A 16,911-nucleotide genomic window follows, 5' to 3' on the forward strand; every position below is an offset into this window, starting at 1 on the left:
GTGCCTGAAGACTTGAGCACGTTTCCTCCTCCCACGTTACCTCTCTGTGGGGCGTCGACTCATTATTGGGGGCCTTGCGTGCAGATGCGATTACCATACTATGTGATATTCTCCGGTCTTCCGAAACAGAAGCCGTTTCCAGGCCACTGTCATTGCTGCTATGTTCCAGCTTTATGCCCAGCAACCTTGTCAGTTGGCTCTGGTCGATTCGATACTTGTGTATGTGGCTCATGGATGTGGTACTCGTACAAGTGACTTGACGATTTGGTACGACCAACTAGGCTCGCACCAGGGCGGCCCAAGCGGGCCCTCTGATACATAGAATTGGTGGCATGGATCCATTATGGCCTCTGTGAATTCAGCGGTGATCAGGATCGTCGGTTTCCGTGCCAGAGTGTATGCTTGCCATACCTGATTCCTGCACGAGACAAATGCGAGAGTCCTCCGACACTGGCCACATGTTGGATTCCCAGCTGCGGTACTCCGCTGCAGGATCACCAGGAGGCACCCGGTGAGGTAGTTGGAAGAATGATGAAAGCGATCCATGGGAGCAATGACCTCAAGCTGGACCGTTCCCATGGCTCCTACCTGTTTTGACCGCATAATGACCCAATTTTAGCGACCATTGGTCCAACACAACGTGGATAGTGCTCAGACTACCATACCTAGGTAAGTACCGGTAGACTAGCAGTCGAATGAACTCTATAGTCTTCGCTGGGCACGACTCATACACCGTAGGGTCCAGGTAATGGCATTCGGCAGAACTCCACCTGAAAGGCTGACCAAGTTGCGAACACCCCCACGCCCACGCCGGTACTGAATTCAGGCTGTTTCTGGTAAGAGAGGCCAAAGTATTTGGGACAAGCTGACCAGCTACTACGGAGTAGGGCGAATGTAGCCTAGCAGTCAGGCGAGGCGTGGAATGCAGTCGGTTTGGAAACAAAATTCCGCGTAACATGGAGTAGTACTACTCATAGCGGTATGCTGAAGGCTGTGATACCAGCCCCCTCCAGACCACGATATGACGATTGATCAAAGGCTGTTGTATACCTAGGTAGTAGGTCCTGTTGTGAAATCAGCCAGACGACGGGGGAAGAGTACCTGGCATCGCTGACTGCCTTCAGTCTGTCAGCTGTGAGTGATCTGTGCCTGCAGCTGTCAAGCATGGACATCATCATCCATAGTCTGGCAGTGGCAGTGACCATTGATTAGCCATCCACGCCATCCTTTAATTCTCCGCCATTTCTTCCCTCTTACCGAGAGTAGGGACGTGCAGCAGGCGCGTGCACGCACGTTTTTCTTTTACTGCTTTTGACTGCCATTCAATGGCATTGCTGGCTTTCTCCTCGTTTCCTCCTCGCTCACGTTCAGCTTCACGTTCATATCATATCGGCTCGCAACAAAAATCATTGTCATGTCTTTGTGTTTAATTTGAATCGAATCTATCACCTTGACATACACAAGCTCGCTTGCACGAAAATCGGTCCAACTCAGATCAGCCTCTAAGCCGATCTACTTAGGTACTTACCACTCACCCGTCACATCTCACCCCCCGCGGGCTGCACGGCGGCGACCTCATCCTTGCTCCAGCGATCGAAACTCCCCCTACCTTCCGCTCATCTCCCAGCGCCTGCCAGGCCACTCAGACGAAACGGCCCCTTTTCCTCTGCCCTACGGCCAAAACCAAGTGGGAAGCTGGAAGTGGAAGCGGAAGGCTTCTGGAAAAGACGCAATTTCGCGCAAGCATAGTCGACAAATCATTTCGTCAAGAAGAGATAGCTGAGACAGTAGGCGTGGAAGGTCCCCTACACAGACCTCCAAGACCAACAAGGCCAACGGTACGGAGTAGCCCCAAGGCGTCCGGTGCAATCGCCAAAAGTAGCGCCTAACCCTATCGGCGCGACATACCCTGTCAGCAACTCCTGGCCTAACTCGCATTCGACTCGAGCGGCCGGGGACGAATTCTTCTCGAATTACACTTTTTATCCACCTCCCTACAGGCACCCTGGCTTAGCCTGCGGCTTCCAGGGCTCCACCTCCTCGTGGTCTCGTGGTGAGGCAATCCCGGCTCTTTGGTGGGTGGTGGATTGCGCCCCATTCGCATTTTCTGCCCACTGGCGGTCGGGCACTGCCTGTCGACACGCCAGTCTGTCTGCGATGTGTTGCGGATTCCGTCCAAGTCCTGAACATCTTTACCCGCATGGTTTCCAGTCCTCTTCATGCCCGAACCAAGCGATGCGCCCGTCGACGACGAATCCATGACCTCGCCAATTGACAATCTTGCTGCTGAGATCACCCTGTCCGGTACCGCCCAATATCCCTCCTCCACCTCGAATCCGCCTACCCTGGTCTCTGCTCGTCCGCCGTACCACCACCATACAAGTTCGACCAGTATAACCCAGAGTCGTAGTCGACGTTCTTTGGCTTCGCTGGCACGAGAAAAAACATCAAACGCTTTCGCCAATCTGGCTTCCATAGGCACCACATCCACTCCAAGTCTTCGCTCCGCCACATCTTCAGGAAGTCTGAGCAAACACTCCACGGCTACCGGTTCGGTGCGACCCAATCTACCACGTTCCCCAACGTCGCCAGAAGTCCATACTGCAACACAGCGAAGAACCAGTGGCGTGCCTCTTTCCGGCCAAGAACCAAGGATCAGCACATCAATACCCCCAATGCCGAACCCCGACAAGAACAATGGGAGAATGCACCAGACCTCATCCAAGATCCTGCGCATGACCGACGATGAGAGACCGTTTACCAGAGACTTCAAGGACTTGTTCTCGACGCTAATTACGAGTTTACCACTCACTCCACATCGTGTCAGATTCTCTAGGGTAGAAGAGACCTTCCTGTCCGAGGAGGCCATCACCAACCTGGGATCTTTGAAATTCTCACAGTCCAATCGCATACCGGATCCCAAGAACCCCTCGAGATGGGTCGTCACAACTACCACAACGACCTTCTCCATGGCCAAGGAAATGGCTCGTTCGGTCTGTCAACGATTCGTAGATGCGCGCATGATCGAGTCCGCCGAGAACAAGGCCATAACCACATTTAACACCAAGGGAGGAGTCTGGCAATTGACCCCCAAAGGTCTGTCCATTTTGTCCAGATTCTGCAACCGGAACGGGATCAACGCCCGCCACATCGAACCTCTACTTAAGCGAAGTCAAATGCAAATCGTCGCTCTCGAAAGAGACACGGTAACGGACAAGATTCACCAGGATAGAGCAACAGTCGAGATCATCTTCCGAAGATTTATGGGTGCCGACGGTCCAAATCTGAAGAGCTCTATATCTCTCTCAGACTCGGACTCCGTCTCGGATTATGCTACCGGTCTGGTCGGTGTCAAAATGGCCAAAGAACGCCGGGTCATGGATAAGATTTATCCCTACACGTTCACTGGCAAGGCTGCTTCAGACTGGCTACTAGACTGCACTACCACCATTGACCGCAGAGAAACCTACGAAACGGCAGAATTGTTTGTCAAATGGGGGCTCATTGGACCTGTGGTTGTAGATAGAGGTTACACCCGCGTCAATCCAATGGCAACCTATTTCCAGCCCACGAGAAACGCCGTCTACACCGTCACTGAGCGAGGGCAGCGTGTGTGTGGTTGGATAGCGCGGCCTGCCAGCGTTGAAAGCGAAGACAGCCGTGACACCAAAGACAAGGCACGGGTAACACGAGATTCCAACGTCGGCCGCCTCAATATTATTATTCAGGATGCTGCCCTACGTCTCTTATTCAGGGAATTTCTCCGGCAGTCACTCTGTGAGGAGAATCTGCAATTTTACATCGATGTGACCGATTTCATCACGGCGTATCGCCATCTGGACGAGTCAGAACGACTCGAGAGACCTGAGATCGTACGGGAAACTCTGGCTGGAGCATATGGTACGTCTTGGGAGAAACCGCTGCAAGACTGAGCTAACGTTCCAAGGTCTGTACAATTCCTTCCTGGCATCAGGAGCACCCTCCGAGCTCAACATCGATCATTCACTCCGCAACCGTCTGGATAGCCGAATGATCCGAACAAATACCGACGATGACTCCATGAGAGAAAGTCTCGAAGAAGTTGTGGAACTCTTTGAGCTTGCACAGGCTGCTGTATTCAAGCTGATGGCAAGCGTAAGTAACTTTGAGACGGTCGTAGCGTGCTCACGACTAATGTTGGCTTGCAGGATTCGGTCCCTAAGTTCCTTCGAGATCCTAAAAACGCCGCCGTACTTCGGGATCATGAGGTCGATCTCACATCAGGCACTAACCGCGCCATGTCTCCTGCTCCCGATCGAACGGTGAGCCGATCGAATACTCGCACATAACCCTTCTCTCTGCATTCGAGGTCCGAACCATCGAACAACACCAACCGCCTCGAATCTATTTGCATTGCACATCTAAATGTGACGAATATTATGAACACAGGGTCTACCACCGTGGATCCCTCATGTACAAAAAAGGGACGTTCCCACCACTGTCAATAATCAAGATTGCTTCGACGAGCGTTCTTGAGAGTCTGAAGACTGTCATCGAACCTTGTCTGCGGGTGGATTACCACATTTTCTGCATAGATGCGTCTGGGATTCCGCATAGCGAGGTCTGCATGGGTGGAGTTATGAATTGATTGGGATGGGCCAATCTAGCAGCGTGTTCTCCCATTCCGCATTTGCATTGGAAAGATACCCCTGTGGAGGATGCAAATACCCTGGATTGGAGGCGAAGGACGTGAGCATCATAGGACTCTGGAAGTCTTGCGCTGGTTGCCGGTTTGTGAGAAGTCTTGGGGCCAATGGGGCTGAAGCTGTTGAGAGTGGCATTGGGATAGACATCAGAAAGACCGAACATGAAATTACTGCACAATACCAACGTGTATCCCTTCTAAAATTTCTTTGAATTGTGACTTTGTCCCTTGCGTCCTCATCGGAAGTCCATCATGCAGTTTGTTCACGATGGTACTTTTGGTCGGGCGAACCACTTGCTGGTGACCGAGCTTTCGCGTTCCCCTAGTCAGCGGACGTAACCTGACGAGGCGCAGTGTGCTACCGTGGAGCTTATCCTGCACACGGCGGTCCCGATGCTCCTAGAGTCCGTCTAAGATACGTGAAGCGAGATGACAAGCTGACGGCCATGTTCCAGAAACGCCCGTGTTATGCAGTATCATGCCGGCTACATATTGCCGTACATTTTAGTACGCCAGACACAAGCCGAAATTGATGTGACAAATGCTATGCACATATAACGGCAGCGCCGACAAGGTCGCTAGTGGCCTCAACCCGTGGTCTACGTGACGCGAGATAGGGGTAAGGAAGAGCGAGTGGAGATGCAGAGCCAGCAAGGCTGCGTAACAGCATGGCTGACTAAGCTCTCGGAGAAAGGATGATCCTTCCGGCGCGCAGTGATTGGCGCGCTGCGGGCTGCACGACCTTGACGACTTTTGTATTGAATGCCATGCAAGTGGATGTCCTACGATTTCATCGACTCGCAGGGCTCACAACAAATCTCGACCCGGAGTGACTCAGAAATATGAGGTAGCAAGGCAATCACTCACTTCTCAAGTTACACCCTCCAAAATCGGCGAAGATGGCCTCGCCAGATGCCCTACAACTCCTCAAATCTTCCATCGCAGCCTCGAAACCTCCAATCCTTACAAAGTCTCCCGATCCGGCGACCGCAGAAGAAAACAAAACAGATTCCTTCGTCGAAGCTACGCATCTCTACTTCACATATCCATCACCGCTCTGTCTACCTCTCGACATCAAGACGCGTTTCACTTCGCAAAACCCAGATACCACGGCAGTTGATCTGCGAAGCATATTCTTCGCCTGGCTACAGAAAGATGTCACAGTGCCCGAGTACATTGCGCTTGCAGGTGAATTGGACAAACAACTCCCCGAGGGGCAGAAAGTGCGAAACCTGATCTTCGTGGAGCGTTTGGATCTCATTACGTGGCTCGAAGGAGCGTCCGACGAGTCGGAATACATCAAGCCTCTTGAAGGCGTTGCGGCGGGGCAAGGCGATCTAGCAAACAGAGCGGCGGACGTCGCCGGCGGTTCAGCTGTGCCGACGGTGGGCGGTTCGGGCGTGGGCGTCACACAGACGGTCGGTGGGCGTCCAGTCAAGGTGATTGATGCGCGGTTGCAGGCCATCTACAATGGCGAACGGCGGATTTCAGATCATAACTCCGTGTTGAGGGGGGTGAAGCCTACGGTACGAGATGTGTGAGGTCTGGAGGGGAGTCGTGAGCTAATGACAGAACAGGACTTTTCACACGTTCGTAAACACGCAGAAACGTTCCTCGGGCGGCGGAAGGGTGTCTCTTCGTCTACTCGGCCCGGTCAAGTGAGCAAGTCGGCACAATTGGCGACTCGACCGGCCACCGGGCCGTCGAAGCCAATGGCATCTGCGGTATCGTCAAAGAGGTCCGATCCGATCATTCTGCTGTCGCCCTCGGCGTCGTCATTGCTGAGAATGTCAAATGTCAAGACGTTCTTGGACACAGGGCTGTACGTGCCGCCGGACCATCCGACGCTTTCGACACAAACGACGGCGAATTTGCTGCATATTACGCGCACGCTGCATTCGCTGGGCGAGAAGCCTTACCGGTTTATCCTGGTCGATTCGCCGGAGCAATTCAAGCCTGATTACTGGAGTCGGGTCGTCGCGGTGTTTACCACGGGTCAGGTCTGGCAGTTCAGAGGGTATAAGTGGCGAGAACCGCAAGAGTTGTTTGGGCACGTACTTGGGGTGTATGTGGGTGAGAAGGGCCTGCCGACACCGCCGGAGGTGAAGGGTTGGGGAAGTAGTGTTAAGACGTTTGCAGTGGAGAGATGGGATGAGAGAGCGCATGGGGCCAATGTCGATCAGGAGACCCGTGTGGCGAGGAGATGGAGAGATCGTGAGACGGTGGAGGAGGTCTGGCGATCAATCGAAGGTCATATGAGAGGACGCGGGGAATGGAAAAGATGAAAAGAATTGTGACACATCTCACAGGCGGTATGCTCTTAGATGGAGAAGAATGCGGCCGCAATGTAACAGGTCGAGGTCCAGGGGTATGGACGTGCTTGGAATGGAAACAAGACAGACGTCTGAAGCGACAGTCGAGGGATGAATACGATACAGCGTGCTGAAGCGTGCTGGATATGTATGCTGAGGTCTATGAGACGGCTCCTCCTTGATGAAAGATCGAATGGGAAGCATTGCACGCGCCATGGGTGTGGGCGGGAAAAAAGTTGAAGACCTTGAAGACTATGGATGAGGGATGTTCTCTATACCTGGTGTTGTAATCGAAAGGGCGAGAACTTGCATGGCATGGCCATCTGCATCACCCTTCGGCGCGATCCATTGACGGCCTCACATGGGTGTGGTGAATCACCGAGATACACACAAGCTGACTAAGGTAGATAGAAACTGGAGCTTCCAGATTGGGCAAGTCGAGCGGGGGCATGGCTTTTTTACCTAGTAGCAAGGTGAGAGATCCTGGGGAGATGGGAGGTTACACTCTTGGTGAAGGAGTCTGTCCACATCCTCTGCGGCCGCAACGATGGAAGCGTCATCATGGCGTCCTCTTCGGTAGGCCATTTACCCAGGTAGGCCATGCCTAATCTCTGTTCTTGGCATGAAGAGGCCGCATACTGTACAAGGGGAAAGATGGGCGAGAAGGGAGACGGCATACCGATCTTTTCGTTCGAAGTACAAGATACGGATACTCCGGGCTCTTACTTACCTTGCCTAAAGGGTAGGTAAGTAGGTAAGCAGGTATAGCACTCCTTTGCGACCAGGTATGACAACACTTGATTAAAGATTGAAGATTGAAGACTGAAGGGTTGACCTTGACCCTGACCTTGACCTTGACCTTGACCTAGAGGGGCAAAGACCAAAAACACAAAAACTCTGCCAGCCAGCTCCTAGGAACCGATGTTCCTAGAAGGTGGGCTGGTGAGGGAAACTCCCCAGTGGGTTAGGTGGTTTTTTCTCGATCCGAATCCAGATCCAGTTGTTAGTAGTTGTATGGTGATGGTAAAGTGCCCGTCGTATCCCAATTGTATACTCCGTACCAGCGCTAGTCCACCTTTTTCTTGTCCGCGCTGCGCTCTCCTACCCCCCAAGTATTCCCTCCCCTCATCTGACGCAAAGCAGCCTTAATGTGGTGGGAAAGTTGTGTTGGAAAGTACCGGGAAAGCGATCATGTGACATACTGTAGCCGGCAGTGAGAGTCGAACCCGGATCTGAATTTTGGTTGTTGTTGGTGGTTAAATGCCGACAAACAATTCGTCACTAGTACGCCCCTAACCGATGCTAGTTTGTCCAGACACTGGTGAGGTAATTGTTGACTGAGAATGGGGGTGTTTAATATATGAGGGTTACCCACCGAAGGTAGTGAATGAGGTGGTTCACTCAGTTCTGCCGGTACCCAAGGCGGTGTTTGCGGTGGAGAGGGATGGTCGCGGAGGGTGCTCGGCGTATTTTCGCTGGGCGGAGCGGTGCTGCCACACGATACTGACCTCAGGACAGTCGCCTTCTCGATGGCTCCACGATGACAGTCGACATGTCGTGGATAATGGTGGTGAGCCCCCAGGAGAGGCATGCGGAGGTCTCGGTCTCTGTCCTTTCGTTCGTTTGTGGAGATGCGAGCGAGCAACGCTGAGTCCGGACCAGGCGATGGTGGCCGACGCAGGCTGTTGCACATACTCGGGAGGACATCAGGACAGAGTCAAAGAGACTCCCCAGTACTCTACCAGACCATGGTAAAATCCCCGAATGGTGCAAGGAACATCCAGGACGAAGCTTGAGCGCACAAGAAGAACTTTCCTTACTGTTCGCCTATTCCGTTGGCGCTCCTCGATGACAGCGAGAGCCGACATAAGCTCGACCGTTACGGAATCTTCCAAAGCATGTCCATTCCATTCCATTTCGGACTCGAACTCGTTCTCAGATGGCTTCGGCTCGAGTCGAGGACAGGTTCAAGCAATTACTGCGTACTCCGTACGAGGTCATGTCAACTACCAAGTACGTCGAAACACAGTCGAGCTTAGTAAGTGAGTGAGTCGTGTGGAGTGGAGTTGCCCAGAACTACTGTGTTACAGTACCCACAGTACCATTCCGCTCTCAAGATCCGCTTCTAGAATTGCTAATCACCTGAGCAATATACACAGCTGAAGCCTGAGGGGAAAGGACATCATCAACATTGGAGCGTACAATTCTTTCGTCAACGTTCGCATTGTCTCCAGCACCAATAGTAGCCACATCTTTACTAGTACTGGCATCTTGACTATCCGATAGTACAGTCTCCAGTCTCCGGTCTCTACACAGTGGTCATGACACTCGCATTCGCATACCACGACAACATAGGATTCTCCCCATTGCGGACCTGTGTCTCTTCCAGGTACGCCCAACTCTCTAGAAACGAACTGTGCGTCGAGACTCTCGTCAACTTCCCTGTGATAGCCCGATAGATATCCTCCATCATGGCAAAGTCCGTGGGGAAGAAGATGTCAAAATACCCTTGATGCACGTAGGGTGTTGAGACCTGCACATTCTGCCGTTGATACCGCGTCTGCACCACCGGCGCGTTCAACCCCTCCACCGCATCGGGCAGGTAATCAAAGTCCGACAAGACCAGCCGGTGCGCTGGGAAGTATTGGTGCAGCACGTCAAAGAACTCCATCAGCCGCGTCGGGATATACTCAGGCTTCGTAAGATTCGGTGCGAATGGAAGCGAATGCCTCAATTGTCGGAGCAACTTGGGCTGTGACAGTGGCGTGATAAAAGGTGATCTGGCGGCGACTTCTCGCATACGCAGGTACCGCAATGCCACGGGGTCAAGGTTCCGATCATAGAACTCGAAAAACTCGCCGTCGTCGTCGATCAACACGCTGCCTTGCAGCGGCTCTTCGGTCTCCGGGTCATAGCGTATTTGGTCGTGGGGGAAATTGTCCACGACCTCCAGGGCCAGGACGAAACATGGTGAATGGATGTACTCGTTCCACTCGAAGATGGAACGATTGATGATCTCCGCCTGCTCGACGTGGCACTCGGCGTAGGGTGAACGTAAAAGGCTCGTCAGCTGTAAATCTGCCAATGACTTGGAGATCTCGATGATCTTGAACTTTGTGCGTTCATAGACTTCCGGCTCGTTCTCGAAGATGTAATCCAGTATGTTCCGCATCAGTGTCCCATTTCCGGCCCCCAGCTCGTATATAATCAGATCGTGGTAGGGGAAGAGCGTCATCTTGTAGTTGGTCACCAAGTAGCGGGCGATGGCTTCACCGTAGAATGGCCGGAAGAGTTCGGTTGGCGTGTGCCAGAGCTGGCGAAGCTCGTTGGGCTCAATCTCATCGAGGGCATTCTCGAAATCGACGTAGCTCTGGTCGACAAGGCGGTTGAATTCGGCACCGTCGCGTATGGAGGGGAAGTCAAAGGGCTTGCCGGCGCTGAAGATGGTCGCGTGTTTCGAGAAGTACCCGTACTGAGGGTTGTAGAGGCTGTCTGCGCAGTGTTAGAGAAGCCGTGCCATGGCATGGGAGATTTCTTGGGAGGCATAACTTCAATGAAGTCCCGAGCGTACATTTTCACCCTGCGCGGCCGCTGGTTCCGCTGTTGTAGGTCGCGTGCGGTGACTCGAGGGTATTCTTGCAGTTGGCGGCTCATGTCCCTGGGAAAGGCGTCGATTCTCTGCTGCCAAGGGCTACCTCCATCCTTGTCATCTTGTTTCCGACGGCTTGAGTATGTTCTGTGCTGGCCGAACGAGCGGTCTACTGGGCGGCGGGCTGCATTGGCGTAGTATAAGCATCGTCGAGACGGGCGGGTGAACAGCTGCTGGAATATGCGGGTGATAGCTTGGGCTTCCATCTAGCTCATGGAAATGCGATTGCTGGGTCGGCACCTCTGGCAAGAAGGTGGAAAAGGGATGGCGACGTCTGTTTACTGTTGCTGATGGTTTTGTGTGTAGACACATCTTTGTCTCGAGGTGCTAGAGAGCAGCAAATAATGCGGAGTGCGGCTGGTCACGTGAGTGGTCGGAATACGAACAATCTCTCCGATTATCATTATCAGCCGAGATGGCACAATAGCAACAGCCACACTACGCAAGCACCGAGTTACTGGAAGTATCAAAAAAGCCAGGGTACGAACAAGATCACCGCCTGGCGCCGTGGCAGAGATGAAGCCTCCTCCTTGGAAGCCAACGACAAGGGGGCTTGCCTTCTTGGGCCATGCAACACAGTAGGATTCTCCTCTCTGTCTTTTCTCCTGCTGCCGTGCGGCTCCGCGCAAATCCTCACCATGGTGTCTTGCGCTGTCTGAGGCTTGATATGGCTCGAATTGTGGGATGTGGGATGGACAGGGGTAACTCCGATGCATACGGGGGAAATTCCAGTGCGAGTCGCACGGAGTCGCTACAGACAACAGAGTGGGCAGTTGACATGAGTCGGGTACCTTGTTCCAGGGTCCCGCACCAAAGGATCACCAGGTCGAGCTTGAACTACCAATGGTCATATCCCCGATGCTGCGAGGATGTGCCAAAAACTGTCAACGCCATGAGCTCGCGATGCTCAATTGGACTGCTCGTCGCAGATCTGTGGTCTACCACCGTAGTCTGCTGAATGAGTGGGGCTCCAGAACGTCACTGTGGGAGGGGGGTTGTCCGGGGGTGCCGGGGCAGAACAACGACCACTACAGCTCCAGTGGGAGAAATCGAACCAGGTATTGTAGGTCCCAATATAAAGCACACTGACCTTTCGTACCTTGCGTCGTGATGTGCACTGCGCTGTGTGGCCTCGACACTGCTAGGTATATCAGACACGTACATACAGCATGGCATTATCAGGCGCAGCCACGGTGGCCATCATAGCCACCGGCCTCATGCTCATCGTCAAGTTACTCCAAACCGGTCGTAGACCTTCAGGATTGCCTCCGGGGCCTCCGACAATCCCAATCTTGGGCAACCTTCACCTGGTTGGTGGCACTCGTACACATATCTTTTCTCCCATTTCCGGCGAACTGATGTATTTGTGACGCTAGATGCCTGCTCGAGATGGACACCTTCAGTTTCAGAAGTGGGCCAAGGAATATGGGTATGACGCTGCCTTATACCTCGCGAAAAGCCAGCGACGACAGTGTCCATTGACAAAGTCACAGACCGGTCTACTCGCTCATACTCGGAACCAAGACCTTTATTGTCCTGTCGTCCGACACAGCAGTGAAAGACCTTCTGGACAAGCGGAGCAACATTTATTCATCGAGGCCCGATATGTATATCGGCTCGACGTTGGCCAGTGGAGGCTTGCGGGTTCTTCTGATGGTACGTGTCTACCTCTATCATACCCCTATCCGTGGTTCTGGCCCTCGTCACAACAGAAAACTGACCTTCCATTCAGCAATATGGACCGACCTGGAGAATGATCCACAAAATGATCCACAACATCCTCAATATTAAGGCTGCAGTCACATATGTGCCTTATCAAGATCTGGAGAACAAGTTCATGCTGCTTGGATTGCTCAACCAACCGGAGGAATTCGCAAATCATATGCGGCGATATACGAACTCACTCACGACCCAAATGGTCTTCGGCTTTCGGACCATAGACATCAACGATCCCAAGTTACAGCAGCTTTTCCATGTCAGTAGCAGCAGAGCCCACTTTCTGTCTGGTGAAAAATTAGGCAAACTTACCTTAGTGTATATCAGGGCTTTGAGAAATGGGCAGAGGTCACTGGGAGTTCCAGCGCACAAGTGCTCGACCTGTTCCCCATTCTCCAGAGACTTCCCAAATTCCTGGTGCCAAACTACCGCTACGCAGAGAAGCTTCACAAGGCCGAGAAGGCTCTGTACGTCGGTCACTGGTTGAACGCGAAAAAGGCGATCAAGAAGGGGACTGGTAAGGTGAGCAGTGAACTGGATTGAATTTGAATCCCCAAACAGGTTTGAGGACTGAGGGCTAAGTTACGCAATATTCTTAGCCGTGCTTTTGCGTCGACCTCGTCAAAGCACAAGAGGTCGAGGGCTTCTCCGATGGCTTGGCCGGTTACACCAGCGGGTCATTGCTCGAGGCCGGCTCAGACACCACGGCAGCGACGCTAATTGGCTTCATTCAAGCCATGGTCGTCTTTCCCGAGGTGCAGAAGAAAGCACAGGAGGAGATTGACCGGGTCGTTGGATCAGAGCGGTTACCGACCATGGAGGACGCCCAGAAAATGCAGTACATCCGTGGATGCGTCAAGGAAAGCATGAGATGGATGCCGACAAACATTCTCGGAGTGCCGCACTCGGTCATCAAGGATGATGAGTACATGGGGTACAAGATCCCCGCCGGCGCAGCTATTATCAACAATGTCTGGTAAGCAGCGCGCACGGGGGCCCATAAACAGGCTTTGCTTTGCTTTGCCTCCCGACTTGTTTGACTTGTTCAGAGGGGAGCCAAGTACGCTGACACTTTCGCTAAACTTAGGGCCATCCATATGGACCCGAATCGTCACGCCGACCCAAGGTCCTTCAACCCTGACCGGTACGCAAACGACTTCCTCAGTGAGTTTGAATGTGCCACGAATCCCGACGTCAGCAAGCGGGACCATTTCGTCTTCGGTGCAGGCCGGCGCGTCTGTCAGGGCATGCATATCGCCGAACGCTCTCTGTTCCTGGCAATTGCGCGGATGCTATGGGCTTTTGACTTCCAGAAGGCTTGCGATTCCCAGGGCCACCCGATCACCCCGGATATCGACAAGTTGACGCAAGGACTTTTCGTCTTGCCCGAACCGTTTCCCGCGGTCATCAAGCCGAGGAGTGAGCATCATGCGAACCTGATAAGGAGCACGTGGCAGACATGTGAGGAGACTCTGTTGGACCCGGAGACGAAACAGTGGAGGAATGTGCCCGAGGGCATGGTGTTTGGGACATACAGCCCAAGCAAAGAGGAAGGTTGAGTCACCGAAGTCGAGATATTGGCAAGCTCCCGTGTGTGCCTCACCAGCCAGATAGAACACAGAGGATCCTCGATGTCAATACACGTATCCCACTCCCTCCACCTCCGTCATTCTTTCCCCAGAGCAGACGCTACTCCAACACCTACCTAGGTTATCAGCAGGTTATCAGCCGAGATCACATCATACTTCAAATAGCAACAGCGACACTACGCAAATAAATGGAATCCCAAGGTCAGGTCGCAGAAATAACACTAGACGAATGCGACAGTGATCTGAAGCATGATTGTCGATCGGCCCGGCCGCGACTGAACACTGCGCACAATGTTTTGACGAACCGGGTCCAGACCGCTCCCATCAACGATGCGTCTTTGGTCTTTGCCGATGTTTTGAGTATTTCCACACTGTTCATCTTGCTGGGTGTTAGCTAACCACGGTGAACGTTGATTTTCAATTCATCCCCTATAGCGACCGCAGAGAACGTAGCAACGATTCTCTCTCAGCCCTCTGCTTGCGTCGATGCCGATTATTCTTGCTCCCTTCCTTGCATCGGACTGCCTGGCCATCTACGGGAATCGAGACTGGCGCCTTGGAGATGTTCGACATGATTTCCTTTGTCCGCTGTTTTTCGGCCTAAGTCTTCTTTCCCTTGGTTTGGCCCTTCGTTCTGTGTTGGTCGTCGGGATCGAATGTCTTGAACCACACTGCCAGCCGTTTCGAACAGTGCACGGCTTGCACTAGACATTCAATATCGCCCAGGCGCAGAATCTCGATTGCCTCAATTAAAAGAGCGGAAATCTTGTAGGGGCTGCGCCCCTTTTCCCGCCCTCGCATTTCCCACATTTCGAGGTGATACTTTGCAAGCAAATCCGTGGAGGACGCAAATGCCCGACTGGTCAGCGTATACTGCAGATTCTTGTGTTGAAGATCCGTGCGGCACCGATCCAGTGTCAGACTCCGCAGCTCGTTGGCGTGATGTCCAACCGTCTCAGAGACATACTTTCCATTCGACACGGCGTTTGTGTAGTGGTACAAGAGACCGATTCTTGTCTCCACTTCTTTGAGACCACAACTCTGCAAAATAGCTTGAAATCGCGACTCTAGCAGTTCCCTCTCTGATATCTTGTTCGACTCCGCCCTGTATGCCTCCTCGACTTGAAACATACTGTTCCAGTGTGTCGTGCAATCCGCCACCATGCCGAGAACGATGACATGTTCCTTGCCTATCATATCTCCCAGGGCCTTAATGGGTTGTGAATAGGTCCAGCCTAGCGTTGCTTTGAGCGTGCGAGGCTCAGATTGCAAGATTTCGATGAGAGAGTTGACGAACATCACAAGGCCATCATGCTTGTTCCTGCAGGACCTGAAAAACCCAGCTTTCAATCGCTGAAGGAAATGGCGCAAAAAGACGAATGGCCCGGCCTTCGTTCGACCGGGAAACTTGATCCGCCACAAATTGACACAAACTTTCCAGAACTGGAGCAGGAACACTGGATCGCACGACTGCGTAGCCGTGTCCAGTGCGTGAAAGAACTGGCCGAGCATAAACTGGACCTTCCCGCCCAGCCTTCCCTCGGAGAGGGTCACAATCCCTATGCATTTGTCAAACACGAGCTGCCAGTGAGCTGCACTGTCCATTGCCCCGGCCGGTCGGATCAGGTTGATGATGTCGGGTTTCCATAGACCCTTCTTGGTACCGAACCGGCTTTTGACCAACGCACTGATGGCGTTGCACATTGAAGAGAGCAATATTTGTTGATCATCATTCAGTCCTACAGGGATAGATTGGATGCTGACAGGCTGGGGGCTCCGGTTTGACGGTATCCGCCTAGATAAATGGAGAGGATTGCTTATCTTTGGTACCTTTGGTGATTTTTGTAGGTATCGGCGGCGGTCTCTTTGTGATTCGGGCTGCGCTGTTGAATTCTTGCGAAATTCGTCCCATCCACCTATCTTGTTCTTGAAGGTACTCACTCTGTCAAATACAGTCAGCCCAATGTCGTGCCAATTTGGATCGTTGGATGCTACAGTTGTACTTACGCCATTTCGTAACCAAACATCGAAGACATTTCAAAGGCGACCTGCTCCGCCGTGTGGTTTAGGATCATATAGGGGTGGTATGAGCGTTCCCGTATGACCTCCCAGTCAAATTTTCCGCGGGATTTTCTGGCGCACTTCTGCTTGGGCCTGGGACGGTAAGTACGGAACTCAACTGGAATGGGATCTTGATGTTGCCGTTGGTGAAGGGAAATCCTTTCGATATCGTTTCTTCCGAGGGCGTCATTGTTGGAGCAGTATTCGTCAGATCCCTGGTTGAGGTGGTTTTGTGACAGAGTCAACCCGCTCAAGAAGTTTTGCTGATTGGCGATAACCTCGATATCGCCCGGGAATGCTTCATCATCGAGGGGCCATGTATTGTAGGAATCCTGCACGCCGTCCATGACGACAATATTGCTGATGGGATCTTGAGGGGCAAGGAAGTCCGAGTATTCTTGGTTGAGCATGGCAGGCACGCCAACGTTGGCATGTTCGAACCTGAGAGGGACATTGAAGTCGCCTTGGTAGAAGAGGTTTTCGAAGGGCCCAGAGGCCATATCTCCGGATCCATCGAAACTGGCGGAGGCAATACCATTGTTGAACCAATCCGGAGACAAAGGGGCAAATTGAGTCTCGTGGTACACAGGTTCTCCGACGTGGAATTGGTTGGTAGTGCCAAGGTCTGCAACTGAGTATGCGTTAACCATAGCATGGTCGTGAAAGCCTGCGAGCGGAAATCGGCCATGTGGCTGTGGTCGTCGAGCCGAGTAGTCCATATTCAACCATAAGCGAGAACCCATATGGTCCTCCTTGCTATGGCACTGCGTTTGAGGTAGGATGAGTGAGGGTGCTGTTTGTTCTGTTGCAATTGTCTCGAAAAAAGACAAGCTGATTCGGGAATTGGTCCGGCGAGAGCAGCCTGGGAGTCCGCTCCTAATCATTCAAGGTTATTTGATC

General features: G+C 52.7%; 6 protein-coding genes across 6 annotated transcripts; 4 read left to right on the plus strand and 2 right to left on the minus strand.

Moving 5' to 3' along the window:
• The first annotated feature begins 1,323 nt into the window (after positions 1–1,323).
• PV05_04670 (uncharacterized protein) lies at positions 1,324–4,882 on the plus strand. Its single transcript, XM_013461097.1, has 3 exons — positions 1,324–3,900; positions 3,947–4,134; positions 4,188–4,882. Exons 1-3 carry the CDS (start codon positions 2,220–2,222, stop codon positions 4,326–4,328), a joined length of 2,010 nt encoding a protein of 669 aa, XP_013316551.1. The 5' UTR covers positions 1,324–2,219; the 3' UTR covers positions 4,329–4,882.
• Positions 4,883–5,460: 578 nt separating this feature from the next.
• On the plus strand, positions 5,461–7,831 carry PV05_04671 (uncharacterized protein). The gene is made up of 2 exons (XM_013461098.1): positions 5,461–6,210; positions 6,262–7,831. The coding sequence occupies exons 1-2, from the start codon at positions 5,584–5,586 to the stop codon at positions 6,967–6,969; spliced, it is 1,335 nt and encodes a 444-aa protein (XP_013316552.1). The 5' UTR covers positions 5,461–5,583; the 3' UTR covers positions 6,970–7,831.
• A 1,335-nt stretch (positions 7,832–9,166) lies between these two features.
• PV05_04672 (uncharacterized protein) lies at positions 9,167–10,944 on the minus strand. The gene has a single exon (XM_013461099.1). It carries the CDS (start codon positions 10,229–10,231, stop codon positions 9,305–9,307), a length of 927 nt encoding a protein of 308 aa, XP_013316553.1. The 5' UTR covers positions 10,232–10,944; the 3' UTR covers positions 9,167–9,304.
• Positions 10,945–11,085: 141 nt separating this feature from the next.
• Positions 11,086–11,638, plus strand: PV05_04673 (uncharacterized protein). The gene has a single exon (XM_013461100.1). It carries the CDS (start codon positions 11,214–11,216, stop codon positions 11,601–11,603), a length of 390 nt encoding a protein of 129 aa, XP_013316554.1. The 5' UTR covers positions 11,086–11,213; the 3' UTR covers positions 11,604–11,638.
• PV05_04674 (uncharacterized protein) lies at positions 11,629–14,156 on the plus strand. Its single transcript, XM_013461101.1, has 7 exons — positions 11,629–11,955; positions 12,022–12,074; positions 12,139–12,301; positions 12,378–12,620; positions 12,689–12,883; positions 12,961–13,337; positions 13,449–14,156. The coding sequence occupies exons 1-7, from the start codon at positions 11,815–11,817 to the stop codon at positions 13,918–13,920; spliced, it is 1,644 nt and encodes a 547-aa protein (XP_013316555.1). The 5' UTR covers positions 11,629–11,814; the 3' UTR covers positions 13,921–14,156.
• Positions 14,157–14,550: 394 nt separating this feature from the next.
• On the minus strand, positions 14,551–16,730 carry PV05_04675 (uncharacterized protein; the record flags this gene model as incomplete). The annotated part of the gene is made up of 2 exons (XM_013461102.1): positions 14,551–15,892; positions 15,958–16,730. 2 exons carry the CDS (start codon positions 16,728–16,730, stop codon positions 14,551–14,553), a joined length of 2,115 nt encoding a protein of 704 aa, XP_013316556.1.
• Positions 16,731–16,911: the final 181 nt, after the last annotated feature.

This window comes from Exophiala xenobiotica (genome assembly GCF_000835505.1).
Source record: "Exophiala xenobiotica strain CBS 118157 unplaced genomic scaffold supercont1.3, whole genome shotgun sequence".
NCBI lineage: Eukaryota > Fungi > Ascomycota > Eurotiomycetes > Chaetothyriales > Herpotrichiellaceae > Exophiala > Exophiala xenobiotica.